Source organism: Nakaseomyces glabratus, chromosome H (genome assembly GCF_010111755.1).
Source record: "Nakaseomyces glabratus chromosome H, complete sequence".
NCBI lineage: Eukaryota > Fungi > Ascomycota > Saccharomycetes > Saccharomycetales > Saccharomycetaceae > Nakaseomyces > Nakaseomyces glabratus.
Genome location: NC_088958.1, coordinates 525,864 through 542,227, shown reverse-complemented (window position 1 = coordinate 542,227; position 16,364 = coordinate 525,864). Strand labels below are relative to the sequence as shown.

Here is a 16,364-nt window from a genome sequence, read left to right as displayed (position 1 = left end):
AAGACAATGATATGCAAAAACCCAATTACTAATGCATAAAAAGAGAGACTTAGACTTAGTAATCCTTTTGTTTTTTTCCCCAATTACAATTATTAGACAGAAAATAAAAACACGAAAAAAATCAATGCAAATATTCAGTAGTGTTACTGCAAAAAATAGTAGTGATTGCTAATTCCTTTTCTTTTTTCTGAAAGTAGTTATAGCTCTCTTTTATATCGTTTCCTTTAGCCGCCCAACAGTTATTTCAAAATACCAACTCCTCTTAGCTTTATAGACTAGAAAAAAAAGTGAGTGTCTTTTTATTTTGTTAGCCGCCAAATTTCTGCGTGAATTCTGTGTATCTGAACCAAAGTTAGATCTCTTAGACTGCCCGTGAGGTACGAAAAAACCAAACAAACTAACGAATAATTAAGAGTCCCCAATTTCACCTTTCCTGAAGAAAAAAAGAAAAGGGCAAAGACAAAAAAAATTCTGAAGACTATATTTGGATGGGGTGTACGGATGTGCCAATGAAACCCGCCTTCAGAGTGAATTGAAATTTTTGCACAAAGGTAAAAAAGATAATAACTATGGATTCGTACCAACGAACTTACAACTATTGTGTGCGAGGGTTTCTAAGGTAATTGTGATAATGGATCTTTTGTTCTCACCTTGAAGATATATAAGCACGCTCTTCCCCTTTTGTATTGCTGCTGCTGATATGTATGTGCACAAATGCTGTGTGTGTGTTGGAGGTATCTCACTGTTCAATACAGACCTTTTTTTCTTAGTGCCAGCACGCTCCTATGCCCTCCCCTTTATTTTTATTAATTGGTAACTTAGGCAAGAAAGATTGTTTCTTGTATAAAAGTATCCGTCGTTCGTAATAAGTGAACACCCTTATTTTTATATTTTTTTTCTATAATATTTTCTTTTATTACTATGTCTTCCTTAGAACGAAAACAGAATATAATAAAGAATATTTTTTTTTTTTACCGAGAAAAAAAAAAATGAACGATAATTCACCCTAGTGCTTATATACAACCGTGGCTTTTCCTAAAGTAAAAAAAAAATTTGTTTTCATGGAACAACAACAAAATTGAGAAAAACAAAAGGAAAGAAGAAAAAAAAAAAATCAAAATTCTTCGATTATGTTATGGGCCTAGAGAATCTAGTAGGGAGGAAAAGTCAATTATATGTTGTCTCTTCTGCGATACACTTAGTATCTCTGAAGAGCAGTGGAAGAGGAAGGGCTAAGGAAGCGAAGGACGTACACAGAAGCAGCTGTATGTATAGAGGGAAAGGAACTTAACAAAAAAGGCTAAACATTTCCACAGAAAGAATTGTACGGAATATATCAAGTGATGGAGTGTGTGAAATTGCAGTCTACAGTCGAAAATTCATATGGTTACACTGTTCTACGTTAGTTTGTCAGCTGGTGTAGATATATCTTCTAATAAAAAAAATAACTTATACAGACGCGTGAAATTGGAAAACACGGTAGATATCTTTCTTTGTTACCTTTGTGCATTGTTATCTAAAGCGTGTTTAACCAATTTGGAAGAACTACTAGAGTATGCGTCCCGGCTTCTGCTATTCTACCATTCAAGGTTGGATACAATGAAAAGGGTATTCTTAAATGTGTGGTGTTAAGGTGGAGACATAGGGTTATAGTAGATCTTCTGCTCCCTTGTTACTGAATTGGAAGAAATCAATGTTCTTTGGGCGTGTAAAACAGAAAAGAAAAAAAATTTAAGTAGGTGAACTCTTTAAATGTGTTCATTCGCACTACTAATGTAGCTTATAACAATAGACAAGAGTAGTCAGTGAATTGAGACAAAACCAAAGAAGGAAACCTAGTTTTCTAATTTTTGGTTTTGGTAAAGACCAATTCAACGAGTTCTATTACGAACCTTCATAATATTACCTTTCGAGAATCTTTAAAAAATTCAAAGGATAAGTATCTTAGTGTGCTATATGTTTTTGATATCTACTTTGTGAAACATCTTGCAAGATACATCACTATAATTAAACTTACCACGGGGATTGCTTAATTCTGATGATCCTCTGTTACTCAGTAGAACAGTACTTCCATGCGCATATATTAAGCGCACCTTTTTGTGGGGTTTAAGTTATACGCAATGCAAAATACGCAATTGACAATTAAAGTTCCATAAAAGTACATAATGCATGACTCTATGGGGACATTAGATTGGCTATATCTGAGTCTCAATACAAGTACCCACAGCGCCAACAATGAATATACCCTGTTAAGATCTGTGATGTGGTAATTCTTTACGCGTTTCGTGTATCATCTCTTTGTAAAAGACAATTTTTGTTCATCACATTCGGAGACCCATTTGGAAATCAGAAGCTCTAAGGAAGCAGCAGAAGCAACAACTGAAAAAGTAGAATGTGCAATTCCTCCCTCTCCCATAAACCGTCAAAACCCAACGTGTTACCAGTAAATAGTTTTGTGACTGCCTGTTTTTGATTAATGTACAGCTCAATGACTAGGTGCCCGTCTCATAAGACTCAAATTGTGTAGCTCATCCGATCAATACCATTCCTTTGGTGTAACACCCACACACTACAAACTGAAACTTGAGCTTTTCAAAAAAAATGAAACGTTGAACGAAAAAAAGCAAAGTTCAATTGCAACAATTACTTAGTTAGGTAATCTGAGATTATGGCTGTTTCTTCTTTGTCTTTCTGCTATTCTGACATATATCTGTCCAAGAACTATACTTTTTTGCAAAAATGGTGTCTTCGTTATTTTGAAGTTAAATTTTATACATCTATATTTAAGCAATAAGTTTTTTTGATATACATTTCAGTTGTATTCTGATTTCCTGGCATAAACAATAGTAAGATACACTATCGGATCAATCCAAATTTAATAATAATACATTGAAATGCCAAGTACGTTACACTAATTTATGATAATAGATAAGCAACACCTGCTTTCTAATAATTTCTAAGCATGATAGTTATCTATCTTTTGCTCTACAATTGTAGGGCATTGGACAGGTTATCTTTGAATGCTAGAGGTTCGGGTCCTCATTTACAAACTAGATGATACGTTATTTGTTCATCTCATTTGAGATATCAAATTTTCATCAATCCTTTTCGTTTGTACAACTTTTTTCTCCTCAGTAAGGATACTCATTTATATTTCAATCGGAATGTAAGAAGTATCTTCTCTTTGGTTTGGCACTGAATTCCCGACACTTCAGGTCAAACATTATAACTACAGTATCTGTTTTTGCTACTGCAGTGAGAGGTTTTGAGGATTTCTTAATACAGGATGTGTTAATGTCACTAGGTTGCTTTAGCTATTCCGTTTTTAAGATAGAAAGTTAATGAACGAGTTAATCATTTGGTAAATATTTTATGCAGACATGATTCATTACACTGATGAAATGCCTGAACATTGTTTACTTGGTGTAAGGGTTGATGAAAAAATTTTTGATCATGAACAGTAATATCATCTGTAGTCTAGTTAATGGAGACCCGTAGAACTTCTTATTTAGGAATTGTTAGCAGAAAAAATTGTCTGAACTATTTTTGACTAACACTTTATTTATACTTGTATGATGTGAGATTGTGTCTATTTGTTGAAGTGTTTTCTCTCACTTTTATCCTGAGCGTGATGCCGAATCAATAGCGATCTAATCACAAGTCTTTAAATTATTTTTATAGGAGCTCCAAGAACTTATTCTAAGACTTATTCTACCCCAAAGAGACCTTACGAATCTTCTCGTTTGGACGCTGAATTGAAGCTTGCTGGTGAATTCGGTTTGAAGAACAAGAGAGAAATTTACAGAATTTCTTTCCAATTGTCTAAGATCAGAAGAGCTGCTAGAGATCTTTTGACCAGAGACGAAAAGGACCCAAAGAGATTGTTCGAAGGTAATGCTTTGATCAGAAGATTGGTGAGAATCGGTGTCTTGTCCGAAGACAAGAAGAAGTTGGATTATGTCTTGGCTTTGAAGATTGAAGATTTCTTGGAAAGAAGATTGCAAACTCAAGTTTACAAGCTAGGTTTGGCCAAGTCTGTTCACCATGCTAGAGTCTTGATCACTCAAAGACACATTGCTGTTGGTAAGCAAATCGTCAACATCCCATCTTTCATGGTCAGATTGGACTCTGAGAAGCACATTGACTTTGCTCCAACTTCTCCATTCGGTGGTGCCAGACCAGGTAGAGTTGCCAGAAAGAATTCTGGTAAGGCCTCTGAAGGTGGTGAAGATGCCGCTGACGAAGCAGACGAAGAGTAAATTGGCAATAATTTACTAGAATAATATATCCGGATATAAACATAATTGTATACTAGCATACCATCTGTAATAATATTACACATACTTCAAACCATTTTGAACTTAAGGAACATCTTTTGCAGAAATTAGAACATTTGTTTAAATTGGTAAACTAAAATATAGAATGACAAACCAGCAATAAAATAAAGTCTAACATAAATGCAACCGAATTGCCATATTCTGTAGGTATTTCAAATGACATTTAAATCTGTAATTTTTTTATTGATGTTATTAAGGAATACTAGTACTTATTTATATGCGCCATATATACTTAAATTTGCATTCCTATAGAATAAAAGGAATACAAAAAAAGGTTGAATGAGGGGAGAAGGAAAATATTTACTGCCTATCTCTCTCATTTACGATAAAATTGTTTAATTGCTTTTTGATCAAATCGAAAGTAGCATGTATACGTGCCCATCATTTCCACTACTAATTGCTTCAGAAGCCATTGATATGGCACACTCTATTCTGTTCTTCTTTTATTTTTTTTGAGACTTTTTTGTATTATTTGTAATAAACCCTGTTTTCAAAATCAAAATGATGTGGAAAAGAATATATTATATTGGACATAATGCAAAATGATGTTCTATATGGTTAAGACTTTCATCTTATTACCTTAGTGGCTACCCAATGCCATAAAGTATTCATACACAGAACTTGAAAAGCATGTTAATCTAATGATAGGATCACAATTTTATTCTCTTTCCAATTTGATCATAAGCATTTTTAGTTTGATGAATGTGGCCAACAGAAGGAATTGAAAATATAATATCAATAAGGATAAAAGGAAAGAAAAATGAAGTTGTTATTATGACATTGACAATTCCATTTATTTAATGTTTGCCAAGACTTGTTCAACTTCAGCAATAGATTGTTGTAAGACTCTGTCTTGGAATTTAGGGTTGGTTAGTTCACTTTCAACTTTGCTTATGATTCCTTCAGCAATTTGCTTTTGTTGTAATTGACGCAAAGAGGCTTCGTATCTGACCCAAGAATCTAGAACGGACTTAGCTTCATGAGCAAGCTCAACTTTTTGCTTCAATTCAAATGCTTTTGCTTCTAGTTCAACAGTTTCCTTTGAGACATCGAATAGAACTTTGGTAGTTTCTGAGACATTTTGTAATTCTGAGACAGATTCAATTCTATCCTTCACAGCATCAACATGTCTTTCTCTGGAAGAGTTCAGGATGCTACCAATCTTCTTGATTCTAGCGTCGGCAAAATCCTTGTACAATGGAGCGAGGAACTTGGCGACCAAACCAGAGAAACCCAAGAAGATCAACAACAAGATACTCTCATCGTTGATAACATACAATTGATTGGAGATACCGTATATGATAGCAGCTGCAGATGTACCCAAAATACCGGTCTTTGTTAAGGCTGTATTACCAGGTAAAGCGTCGATCAAGGAGGCAGCTTTGGTCTTTGGATCTGGTGTAGGGGTAGAGGAAGAGTGACGAATACCCAAGTATGGAGTAGCGACTCTTGCAGAGCGAATAGTGTTGTTCAAAGCAGTTCTGGCTACTGCACTTCTCATAGTCAAAGCACGGAAACTCATTTTCTTTTTCTTCTGTTTTATTTATTGGTTTTAAACTTGTCTAGTTGTTTCAATACTGTATCAAATCTGATTTACAATCAACACCCAGAATAAAAGGCAACTGTAGTGTGTATTTGTTGTATGGATGGAATATGCAAACAACCGATTTAACTTCTGTAAGTATAACTGAAATAAATAACAACTTCCAGTAAAATTTAGAATTCTATTTCTAAGTAGCTTTTGCTTTCAGGTTGTTTTGCTTTTTATCGTCACGACTTTACTATCGCTGATTTAAGTAAATAAACAATTAGTTGCAAATATCCTACTTGACAAAAGGCAATTATTATTATCAATGAACTACTTTATAAGTTAAAAAGAGGGCATAATTCAATGTGATAGTTCAACAAGAAGTGTAGGGGAAAGTGTATACTATTCCTGGGAAGTGCATCACGGCCTCACACTCACACATCTCTCTACCTCTGGGGAGACGGGGAGTAACAGACTTTCCTCACCTATCTGTTACGAAAGTACAATGAAAATTGGCAAATGAGAAATGCTCGAAAATCATAGGAAGTTGAGCCAACTTCATTCCCAAGATTACTGTCCTTAGAGATAATGTAGCACAAAATGCTAGAAAGGACGTAATTCTGGCAAGGTCACCAGCACGAATGGAAAGTTCAGTAGCAACTATTCGTTGGGGGGAAGGGATGGAAAGAAGGTTCATATACGTACTCCTTGAAAATGATTGGTCAATCAATCATCTACCTATATACGAAATAACCACTGAAAGTCAATACAATCAACTTGTAAATAGTCACATGACTGGCAAAAAAGAACATTCCGTTATGAATTGGAAATAGTAAAAAAAAAAATAGTGAAGGATGCGAGGTTCGAACTCGCGCGGACAACCGTCCAACAGATCTTAAGTCTGCCGCCTTAGACCACTCGGCCAACCCTCCGTAATACTATCTTGTCTGTCTAAGTACAGTTTTGAGCCACATTAAGTAACAAAATTGAATCCCATTGTCTAATTACTCTTCGGATTTATATACTTTCAAGCATGTGCCAACACTCCCCTGCACTTAGTTTAAAAATGGAGTTTAATTTTATGTTTGCATGATTGATATACGTCGGGTCAATCTGAAACAACATTTGAGCTCGACAGCAATATTTAGTTAGTGTTCAATAAATAATGAACCCAATAAATAACTCTGATAAATAAAAATCGATGGCATAGGGAGATTGCAGGATTTTTCTATCCAAAATATTATAGTAATCGAACTATCAGATGTGAGTTTTAGATTTTCGTTTCTTCACGATTTAATTCATTTATATTTTCCTTATTTTATCAGTAGACAGATCACATCAAGAATAGTATTAGAAAACAACGATATCAAAAATATATAATTATTACTGTAATATTCCAGTTTTATATTAACACTTATATACCATATTATAAAGTGTTGAGATTTTGTACAAGTTATGCATATATCAAGTTGCAATTTTCTTTTAAGAATTAACAATTTCAGTTTCACGTTAAACCAAAAGAAGCTGATTGAAAAAGGACTCACTGTAATTCATACAGAACTATGGTGCCTTTCTTCTATGAAACATGAGATGATGTTCAAACCTTTATACTCTATTAGTCAGTATTATTGGTCGCTATATCACCATATTCTGTGACTTGTTCCGATCTACGCCGTGAAACCGTTGAATATCAGTGACGGTCTTATAAATTGTATCTTACATGATAGTGACCGCATTTAAAAAGAACCCATCCTTCTGAAAACCCTTCAAGGTGAAATCATCGGTTTAAATACCCAGAGACAGACTTCGATTCATCGTAATACTTCGATGTATCTGACTCAGAGCCTTTTGAATAAAGGGTAGGTTTCACACTTTACCGGAAAGACTTCCAATGATATGAAGTTGACATATCAGGATCAAAATCTGACATTTCTGCTAAAAAAAATAAACAATGGTTGTTTAAATTTATCGAAAAAACCAACAGTTAACCACAAAAGAACTTGTCAGACTTGTAAAAGACCCAGAGCACCCAAACTTTATAACCGCCGCCTCGCTAAATGTGAGTGCACTATCTTATAAGAAATTTGTAACAAATATACACAAGATGCACTTTATGCTACAAAAAAAAAAACAAATAAGTTTTACCAACAAATTCAAACTAAATTTCTGTATCAATTCTTTACCTGCTGTTGAAATCCCAATATTTACTCCATTCCAACAAATTGCTATTTTGAAGCATCTGTTATTACAAAACAAATTTGACAAAATTATCCTATGAACAGTTTTGAAACTCCAATTAAATTATACTCTAGTAAACAAAAACACACTCGTATCTTTCTTAGACACCAGCGCTTGATTAATTTAACTCGTACTTGTATATTTGATGGAATTCAAAACATAATATATGAAACGATTTTTCCAATTAAACTAACTGTTACCACTGATATCAACCTATGGCTGGGTATAAGGAAATTCAAGACCATGAGATCGACGACGTGACTAATATAAATTAGTCACGGATGTACAGGTCAGACTTTGTCTTATGTTTTACAGAATAAAAAGATTAATAAATCTGCATGTTTTATAATGACTCCTTCTACAAACAGCTTCTTTAGTTTAACGTGAAACTTAAATTATTAACTCTTAAAAGTAAAGCGCAACTTGATATAAGCATAGCTTCTGCCAAGTATCAACAATTTATGAAATAATCAATAAGTGCTAATGGAAAACTGTAATGTAATCGTAGTAGATATTGATTGTCGTCATAACCGTTTTATAATACTATCGTTGTTTTTCTTACTTATATTTGGAAACCATCATCTGTAATTCAACCGTGTACCCAATACCAGGATTATCTATGAAATTTGTTCCTCTTGAGCGCTTTGCTTACTACAAGTATACAAACGTACTTAAACGGGTCACATGTAGTGCACTAGTATTAATGTGCTTACTACAATAACTTTACTAGTCCAAAATAATAAATACCGAGCTGTGCTTATAATTCAGACATAGACATTCTATCTATTATATATCATGCGCTCTGCACCATATTGCCTTTTCAACCTAGCAATTAAGGTGTAGAAATTATAGATGGTACGTAATCTTGTTTATCTTACACATTTTGTTGCCTTCTTCCATTTTAATTACAATAAAACAGCTTTAAACATTTTTTAACATAATTCATTTTTCATATATATACTATATATACGTATTTATAAATCTATTTTTGGTAGCAATACATAGTGTTGCTGAGAATAAGGTAAAGGAAATTGCTAAAACAAAGATAGGCACGATATGAGAGCTATCCTTTGATTTACAACCATTCCTTGAATTGGTTGATCAAACCGTTAGTAGAAGCGTCGTGAGCGGTAATCTTTTCGGTGTTGTCCAATTCCTTACCGATGACCTTAGCCAAGACCTTACCCAATTCAACACCCCATTGGTCGAAGGAGTTGATGTTCCAGATAGCACCTTCGGTGAAGGTAACGTGTTCGTAGTAGGCAATCAAGGAACCCAAAGCGGCTGGGGTGATCTTTTGAGCCAAGATGGAGGTGGTTGGTCTGTTACCGGAGAAGATCTTGTGTGGGACCAAACCGCCAGTGGCACCTTCGGACTTAACTTGAGCTTCGTCCTTACCGACCATCAAAGCTTCAGCTTGAGCGAAGAAGTTGGAAGCCAACATCTTTTGGTGCAAGTTGTTTTCGATTGGGTTGTGGGATTGAGCGGCCAAGATGAAGTCAGATGGAATCAACTTGGTACCTTGGTGGACCAATTGGAAGAAGGAGTGTTGTGCGTTGGTGGCTGGTTCACCGAACAAGATGGAACCGGTGGAGTAAGTGGAGAAGACGTTACCTCTGGTGACGGACTTACCGTTGGATTCCATGGACAATTGTTGCAAGTAAGCTGGGAATCTGTGCAAGTATTGGTCGAATGGAGCAACCAAGTGAGTTTGAGCACCGAAGAAGTTGTTGTACCACACAGACAATAGACCACCTAGCAATGGGATGTTGTCTTCTAGTGGGGTTTCAACGAAGTGCTTGTCGACAGCTTCGGCACCCTTTAGGAAAGCTTCAAAGTTGTCGAAACCGATGTACAAAGCAACGGATAGACCGATGGCGGACCAGACGGAGTAACGACCACCGACCCAGTTTTCGAAACCGAACATGTTCTTGGTGTCGATACCGAACTTAGCAACTTCGGTTTCGTTAGTGGACAAAGCAGCGAAATGCTTGGCAATGTTGGATTGGTCGTTACCGGTCTTGGACAAGAACCAGTTCTTAGCGGTGTTAGCGTTAGTGATGGTTTCAGCGGTGGTGAAAGTCTTGGAAGCGACCAAGAACAAAGTAGTTTCTGGGTCAACAACCTTCAAAACTTCAGCGATGTGAGTACCATCGATGTTAGAGACGAAGTGAACGTCTAGGACACCGGCGTAGTGCTTTAGAGCTTCGGTGACCATAACTGGACCCAAGTCAGAACCACCGATACCGATGTTAACGACGTCAGTGATCTTCTTACCGGTGTAACCCTTCCATTCACCAGAACGGACTTGTTCACTGAACTCCTTCATGTGTTGCAAGACAGCGTCAACTTCTGGGGCAACATCAACACCATCGACCTTCATTGGCTTGTTAGCTCTGTTTCTTAGAGCGACGTGGTAGACAGCACGGTCTTCGGTGAAGTTAATATGTTCACCAGCGAACATAGCGTCTCTCAAGTCGGTGACCTTAGCCTCCTTGGCCAATTCGATCAAAGTAGCCAAGATTTCATCGTTGATCAAGTTCTTGGAGAAATCGAACAAAATCTTAGAACCATCGTAGTTGGTCAAAGTCTTGGCGTACTTGTTGTAACGAGCAGAGTCCTTTTGGAATTCCTCCTTAACATTCAAGGACTTACCTTGAGCGTCGTAAAGCTTTTGCAACTTAGACCAAGCTGGCAATTCAGTGGCCAATTTGAAGTTTGAGTAAGTGTTAGAAGAAGCCATCTCTAAATAATGAATATAAGATTTGATTTGGAGTTTTATTTCAAAATACCAGATGAAGAAACAGAAATCAACTAAGAAATCAACTTAAAGACTACAAAAAAAAGGATCAATTGAAAAAGGAACAACACATAAAGGGTCTTTCTTCTTCTTATATATAAAATAGGAACATGAAAGAGGATAACTACAAGAAAAAAAAAGAAGAAAGGGAACAAATGTGAGCATAAGTCAAAAAAAAAAAAATCGAAAGCCAATTGATAGAAGTACTTATTTAGGAGGGACATGAGGACAAACCCACAATTCCAAAGTTTTGAAATAGAAGATCCTTATGTATATAATTGTACCTAGCAAGACTACAAGAAAAAAATGGAGCAAGTTTGTAGTTAATCCCCAGGAGTGATCAATTGAAAGAATAAGTTATAGAGGACCATAACCAAGGTCTACTAGACTTACTATACGTGGTAGCATTGAGGTTTGGACTAGGCCTATGCACAACTGTACCTAGGAGACAGCTGTGTCTTGCTCCCAGCGAGTTTGATTGTTCACTTACTTTCGCTTCATAGCTTCATAGCTTCATAGCTTCATAGCTTCATAGCTTCTTCGTGGATTGAAGCTAATATGGCCCGCCGAAGATAGCCCAGTAGAGAAAGAAACAGAAGCTCAGAACTAGAACTTCTACGCTCACAGCTTTAATGGTGTGCACAATCAGAGAGTACATAGCACACCCAGTCAAAGAATAGGGAAGGGAAGGAAGCGACAATTTGCAATTTCCCACTGCTTACCCGTGTGTACAGGGATGTGTATAGGGATGTGTAGAGTGATGTGTAGAGTGATGCTGTGTTTGTCAAGTGTTGAGTAAGGGGCTCAGAAACTTCCGTGGTGCTTAGGGAAGCAAAGGAGCTTTCCTCTGCTAAGGTCTTAGTGTGTGAAAGGCATGGGACTGGAACAATGGGGGAATCTTCCGTTGGTGAACTTTTGTGTGTTGTATAGAGTGATATATGTTTATTTCATTTCATACGTGGCTCACGTATGTAGTTATACAGTACCTTAACTGTGTGGATTTCAATAGCAACACAACTGCTGGGGAACTCCTTGTGGCTGCTGTTTCTCACCCATGAGAGTCCCTCTATCTGACTCCTGACCAGAGGCTCTTGCAGGCATTACAGGCATTAGGAGTGGGGGGAGGGTAAGGGGTGGATGTAGTATCCATAACATTAGGGGCGTTCAGGTGCACAATATAGGGTGCTTTAGGATCTGGAATAGTATGGTAGACAAGGATGTACCGTAAATGTCATGGAAAAAGAGAGAGAAAGAGATAGGGGAATTTGTCCTTTCTTGTTGTCCTATGGACTTTCCCCTGAAAATACTAACTGGGCGGGTATATATGTATTTCGATCAGGAGCTCCACATATCTTTCTGTGGGTGATCTGATCTGCGTTTCACCACATGTGTACCTTCCCCTATGTAAATATTTCACTTAGAGAGGGTACGTTGTGTAAACTGACTGTTTAGTATATTGCTAATCAATTTGATAGAGGAAAAGGGGAACTCGTTATGTATATGCAGGCGTATGTCCTTCGTTCAACTATCCCCCCTATATTGCTAGTCATCTCAATCGTACTTCCAATTTTATGGCCTGCTGTTAGTACTGGGATATGTTCAAACAGAATAATTTCTAATAGAAAGAAAAATAAAACACCGCTGCAGCGGTGTTATATGAAACACACTCCAGTGAATACCTACAGGGATAGTGAAGTAGTGAAGTCAATATACGTAAAAGGTAATTTTAGTGCCGATGCATCTATAACTATACATGTGCCTCTATATATTTTGTTTGTGATAAGCTTAGCCCATATCTGTGATCTTCTCGAACAGCTGGCGCAAGTACTTCTCCGCTTTGAGGTTGGCGCCGCTGAAACCACCAAGTCTGATGTCGCTGCTGCTGTGGTTAAGTAGTGCAGTGTCGGTACTATGGATTGATGCTGGCGGTGTGAAAGTTAAGATAGAAGCAGCTGCTTGCTTAGCAATTTCTTTCCGCTCTTGTTCTTCTAGTTCTGCATTATAATTTCTTAGCTCATGCACAAGCCCGTTCTGTAACTTGCGAAGCTCGTTCAGGTTACTCTCGAACCCGTGTGGGAACATGCTTTCAAACATGTTCACTTGTCTAGCAAAACTTTTGATTTGTTCTAACTCACCAACCTCTTGCCACAAACGCTCCTGGCTGTCAACGTTGGGTGGAACAACTAGCCTAGGTGTCTCTAACTCATGCAAGCGCCGAGCTTGCTTCTGCTCTTGTTCCGTCTCAGGGTATGTTGCTGCCCGCAGCAATTTCTCACCATTGAGTAAAGAGGTGGTCATAGTAAGTGCATTGGGTCCCGGACCTGCACCCGCCCATTTCAGTCTTTGTGAAGTGTCCGCACTAGATAGGAGATCAACAGGCCCCGAGGGTGGTTCTAGCGTTTGCGCACCATCACTTGGATTGGCTCGTATGCGTTTCTGCCACAGATGCTCTGATATGCCCGATGTTGGAAGCGTGCGCGGTACCATCATCATAAAGTTATCCTTACTATCCTCCACTAGGTCTAGCTCAACATCATTATCATTACCAATTTCATTGTCATTATAGTTATCGATGTCGTTGTCGTTATCATTGTAGTTAAAATTGAAGAAGTTATCACTGCGGCCAGTTTCAAATTCTGTGTTGTTGTGATCTTTGTTATCAAATGCATTTAGATATGGCTCTGTTCCTGCAGATTCAGTATCAATGTCGGATACATTATCGATAACGAAGGACGGTACATCATCGTTATAGTGTTGTCTCACTGAGTTTACTCTCTCTATACCATCCATATCATGTATGTTATATTATTTTGCCTTTGCGGTTAGATGGATGGTCAAGGCTAGTTGCTCTTACTCTCCACTATTGAGCATTGTTTTTCTATTATTTTAATTTTTTTTCTTTGATTTCGATTTCACCGAAGATTGTGAAATCACATCGCGGAGCAAAAGCAAAAAAACCTTTAATATCGATCGTAAGATGATTAAAGTGATCATCGTTTCAAGTTTATAAAGTTTTTATACCAATACTTACAAGTACCAGAAGAACACGACAATGTCAAAAGCACCTTGGGAGAGGAAATTGTGGAAACAACAAGATTATCCAGATAACCATACTGATTCCGAATTTTATGTACTTTTGAAAGAGATACAAGCTAGCAAATACAACAATGCAGACAGACAGATCATAGATCAACGAATAATAAGACAAGATTTCTTGTCTTTCTACCACTTGGTAATGAATACTTCCTTTGTCTATGTGGTTTTTTGCTACCTATACTACTACGAAAGAGACCCTCTACCGCCCTGTATTGGAATGACTGCCTTAGTAACATTATTATATGTGGTGAACCAGAGAAGTCATCGGCTCTTGACTTTCAAATCATCGATGCTCATTACTTTTACAATGCTAATCCTCTCACCCGTGATCAAGTCACTATCTAGGACTTCGGCGTCAGATTCAATTTGGACATTATCCTTCTGGCTCTCTGTGTCGTACTTATATGTCAACTCATCTTCGAAAACAGAGAATAATACACCAACAAATTTGTCAACAAATATATTACTGGCTAATGTCGCAGTGCTTGCATCAAGATTACCTACCACAACGGAGGTATTTTGTTTCATGTTGCTATGTGTTGAAATCAATATCGTCCTTCCAACATTAGTTTCGCCTCATAACATCTTGTTTTCCCTTGGCACACACATAACAGTATATACATTTGTGACAACAACACTTGGCATAACATATATGGTGTCTACACTGGCCGTGGCCATCGCTTTCCAATTGCTATTCCCCAAATGGTTTATCTACTGGAAGTTACATTACCATAGATACGATAATGCGTTACTTTCTGGATGGGATCCTGCAAAACCCATTATAGATAGATAACTGATTTATTTCAAATTAAAATGGCATGCTGTCTTAATAAAGATTGTTATTCTTGTAATAATAGGATCATGTTGAAAACAGGATGACTATTGGAGCTATCATTTATAAAGTTGAGCCTAAAGTGATTCTATCACAGTATAACCCTATCATACCCTAGTCCGAATAAACATAGACCTAGCATTTACTAAGACCTAAATCGAAGTAACTAATTTAGGGTTTGTTTCATATAGTGGTGCCTTGCTTTTGACAAACCCTAGGGTTAATAATAACAAGAAACAAACGATCGACAACCAGTGAAAGGGAAGCAGAAGTCCACAAGAAACGAGTGCAATTCGTTGGATATATCCCGTTTTTCTTTTTTTTTTGAAGAAAATTTGCTATTATTAGAGGAATCCCACAGAAGCTGAAGTACGAACGTAGGGCTCAAGGAGAGGAACCTACTAATAAGAGAGGAGGAACAGAACTTTGCTACGTACCTCTATGGGAGACACACAGAATACGCGTCAGAACCCAAGAGGTAATCGGAGAAGTAAAGTAATGAGGAAAAAAAAAAGTATATATAGGAAGCCCGGATTCCTGTTTTGTATTTCTCATTGTTTTGCGCTTTTCTGGAATCCAATTTTACATTTTAGTGTTTTCCACTAGTAAACGTGCAATTTTAGAGGAACCCATCCCCCATCCAACAGTATTGTCGGTGTAAGTATTACCACCAACTAGAACTCGAAATTAGCGACGGACAGTAGCTAAGTTGCTTCATCAACGTTAATTTCTCTGTGCCCGGATTCCAGTGAAAATACGAAATACCGAAAACACAACCAGCAGATTAGGCTCGATTTCATCGGCGTGACACAAGTATTGCGCCCTTGTAAGTCACCCACAGACAGATATTCTTTTTCAAATCAGACCTTGTTGCAAAATATACAGTCGCGTCTCGTGGTAGTATCCCCTCACCAATCAGACATCAAGAGAAGGTAACAAACAACTCAGTTTACTAAGGCGCTAAAGCTCTAATCTTTGAATCTGGCATACTTCCAGCTAGCAAAAAGAATAGAATTCATAAGTTGTCTCAGAGAGCGAATTACGTAACAGTATTGCTCCTATAGTGCTACAATAATAACTTCGTCTTGCGACTATAATCTTTGTGTTACCTAAATTACTCTGCGGTATCGATTTTTTTCTTTTAATTCTCTATTACGTATTAAGTTTTGCATCATTTTGCAAAAAGTGTGCACAATACTCTGACTACATCACAAGAGTAAGAAGTTGTGAAAAACAAGCTCGGAATCTGCTTTTGCTATCAGTGGCTAGTAATTAGCAGTTTCAGAGTAATCATTCACATTAAGCTCCAGAAGAAATCCTATTGATCCCACCTTTATACTCTTCGTTGTTTTCTTTCATTATTGTCACAATCTACTTTTACAATGGTATGTTCAATTTGTATTCCTTTTTGGAATGCATTCTTTCTTTTTTTTCCCTAGCATTGCCCAAATGGCTTTTGTTTGTTCATTACGTGCTGTCATATTGTTATTATTGTTTACTATCTTGTCCTCTCCATTTTGTTAGCCGGCTTTC

The 16,364-nt window shown here is 37.1% G+C and overlaps 5 protein-coding genes and 1 non-coding gene across 6 annotated transcripts; 2 read left to right on the top strand and 4 right to left on the bottom strand.

Annotated features, from left to right (window-relative positions):
- Positions 1-2,894: 2,894 nt before the first annotated feature.
- RPS9A (40S ribosomal protein uS4) lies at positions 2,895-4,259 on the top strand (the record flags this gene model as incomplete). Its single annotated transcript, XM_447035.1, has 2 exons — positions 2,895-2,901; positions 3,682-4,259. The coding sequence occupies 2 exons, from the start codon at positions 2,895-2,897 to the stop codon at positions 4,257-4,259; spliced, it is 585 nt and encodes a 194-aa protein (XP_447035.1).
- Positions 4,260-5,130: 871 nt separating this feature from the next.
- Positions 5,131-5,859, bottom strand: ATP4 (F1F0 ATP synthase subunit 4; the record flags this gene model as incomplete). The annotated part of the gene is made up of 1 exon (XM_447034.1): positions 5,131-5,859. One exon carries the CDS (start codon positions 5,857-5,859, stop codon positions 5,131-5,133), a length of 729 nt encoding a protein of 242 aa, XP_447034.1.
- Positions 5,860-6,713: 854 nt separating this feature from the next.
- Positions 6,714-6,797, bottom strand: tL(UAA)2. The gene has a single exon. It is a non-coding gene; the product is annotated as a tRNA-Leu (tRNA).
- A 2,381-nt stretch (positions 6,798-9,178) lies between these two features.
- PGI1 (glucose-6-phosphate isomerase) lies at positions 9,179-10,846 on the bottom strand (the record flags this gene model as incomplete). The annotated part of the gene is made up of 1 exon (XM_447033.1): positions 9,179-10,846. The coding sequence occupies one exon, from the start codon at positions 10,844-10,846 to the stop codon at positions 9,179-9,181; it is 1,668 nt and encodes a 555-aa protein (XP_447033.1).
- Positions 10,847-12,688: 1,842 nt separating this feature from the next.
- Positions 12,689-13,693, bottom strand: GVI51_H05269 (uncharacterized protein; the record flags this gene model as incomplete). Its single annotated transcript, XM_447032.1, has 1 exon — positions 12,689-13,693. The coding sequence occupies one exon, from the start codon at positions 13,691-13,693 to the stop codon at positions 12,689-12,691; it is 1,005 nt and encodes a 334-aa protein (XP_447032.1).
- A 262-nt stretch (positions 13,694-13,955) lies between these two features.
- GPI2 (phosphatidylinositol N-acetylglucosaminyltransferase) lies at positions 13,956-14,792 on the top strand (the record flags this gene model as incomplete). Its single annotated transcript, XM_447031.1, has 1 exon — positions 13,956-14,792. One exon carries the CDS (start codon positions 13,956-13,958, stop codon positions 14,790-14,792), a length of 837 nt encoding a protein of 278 aa, XP_447031.1.
- Between the last annotated feature and the right edge of the window lie 1,572 nt (positions 14,793-16,364).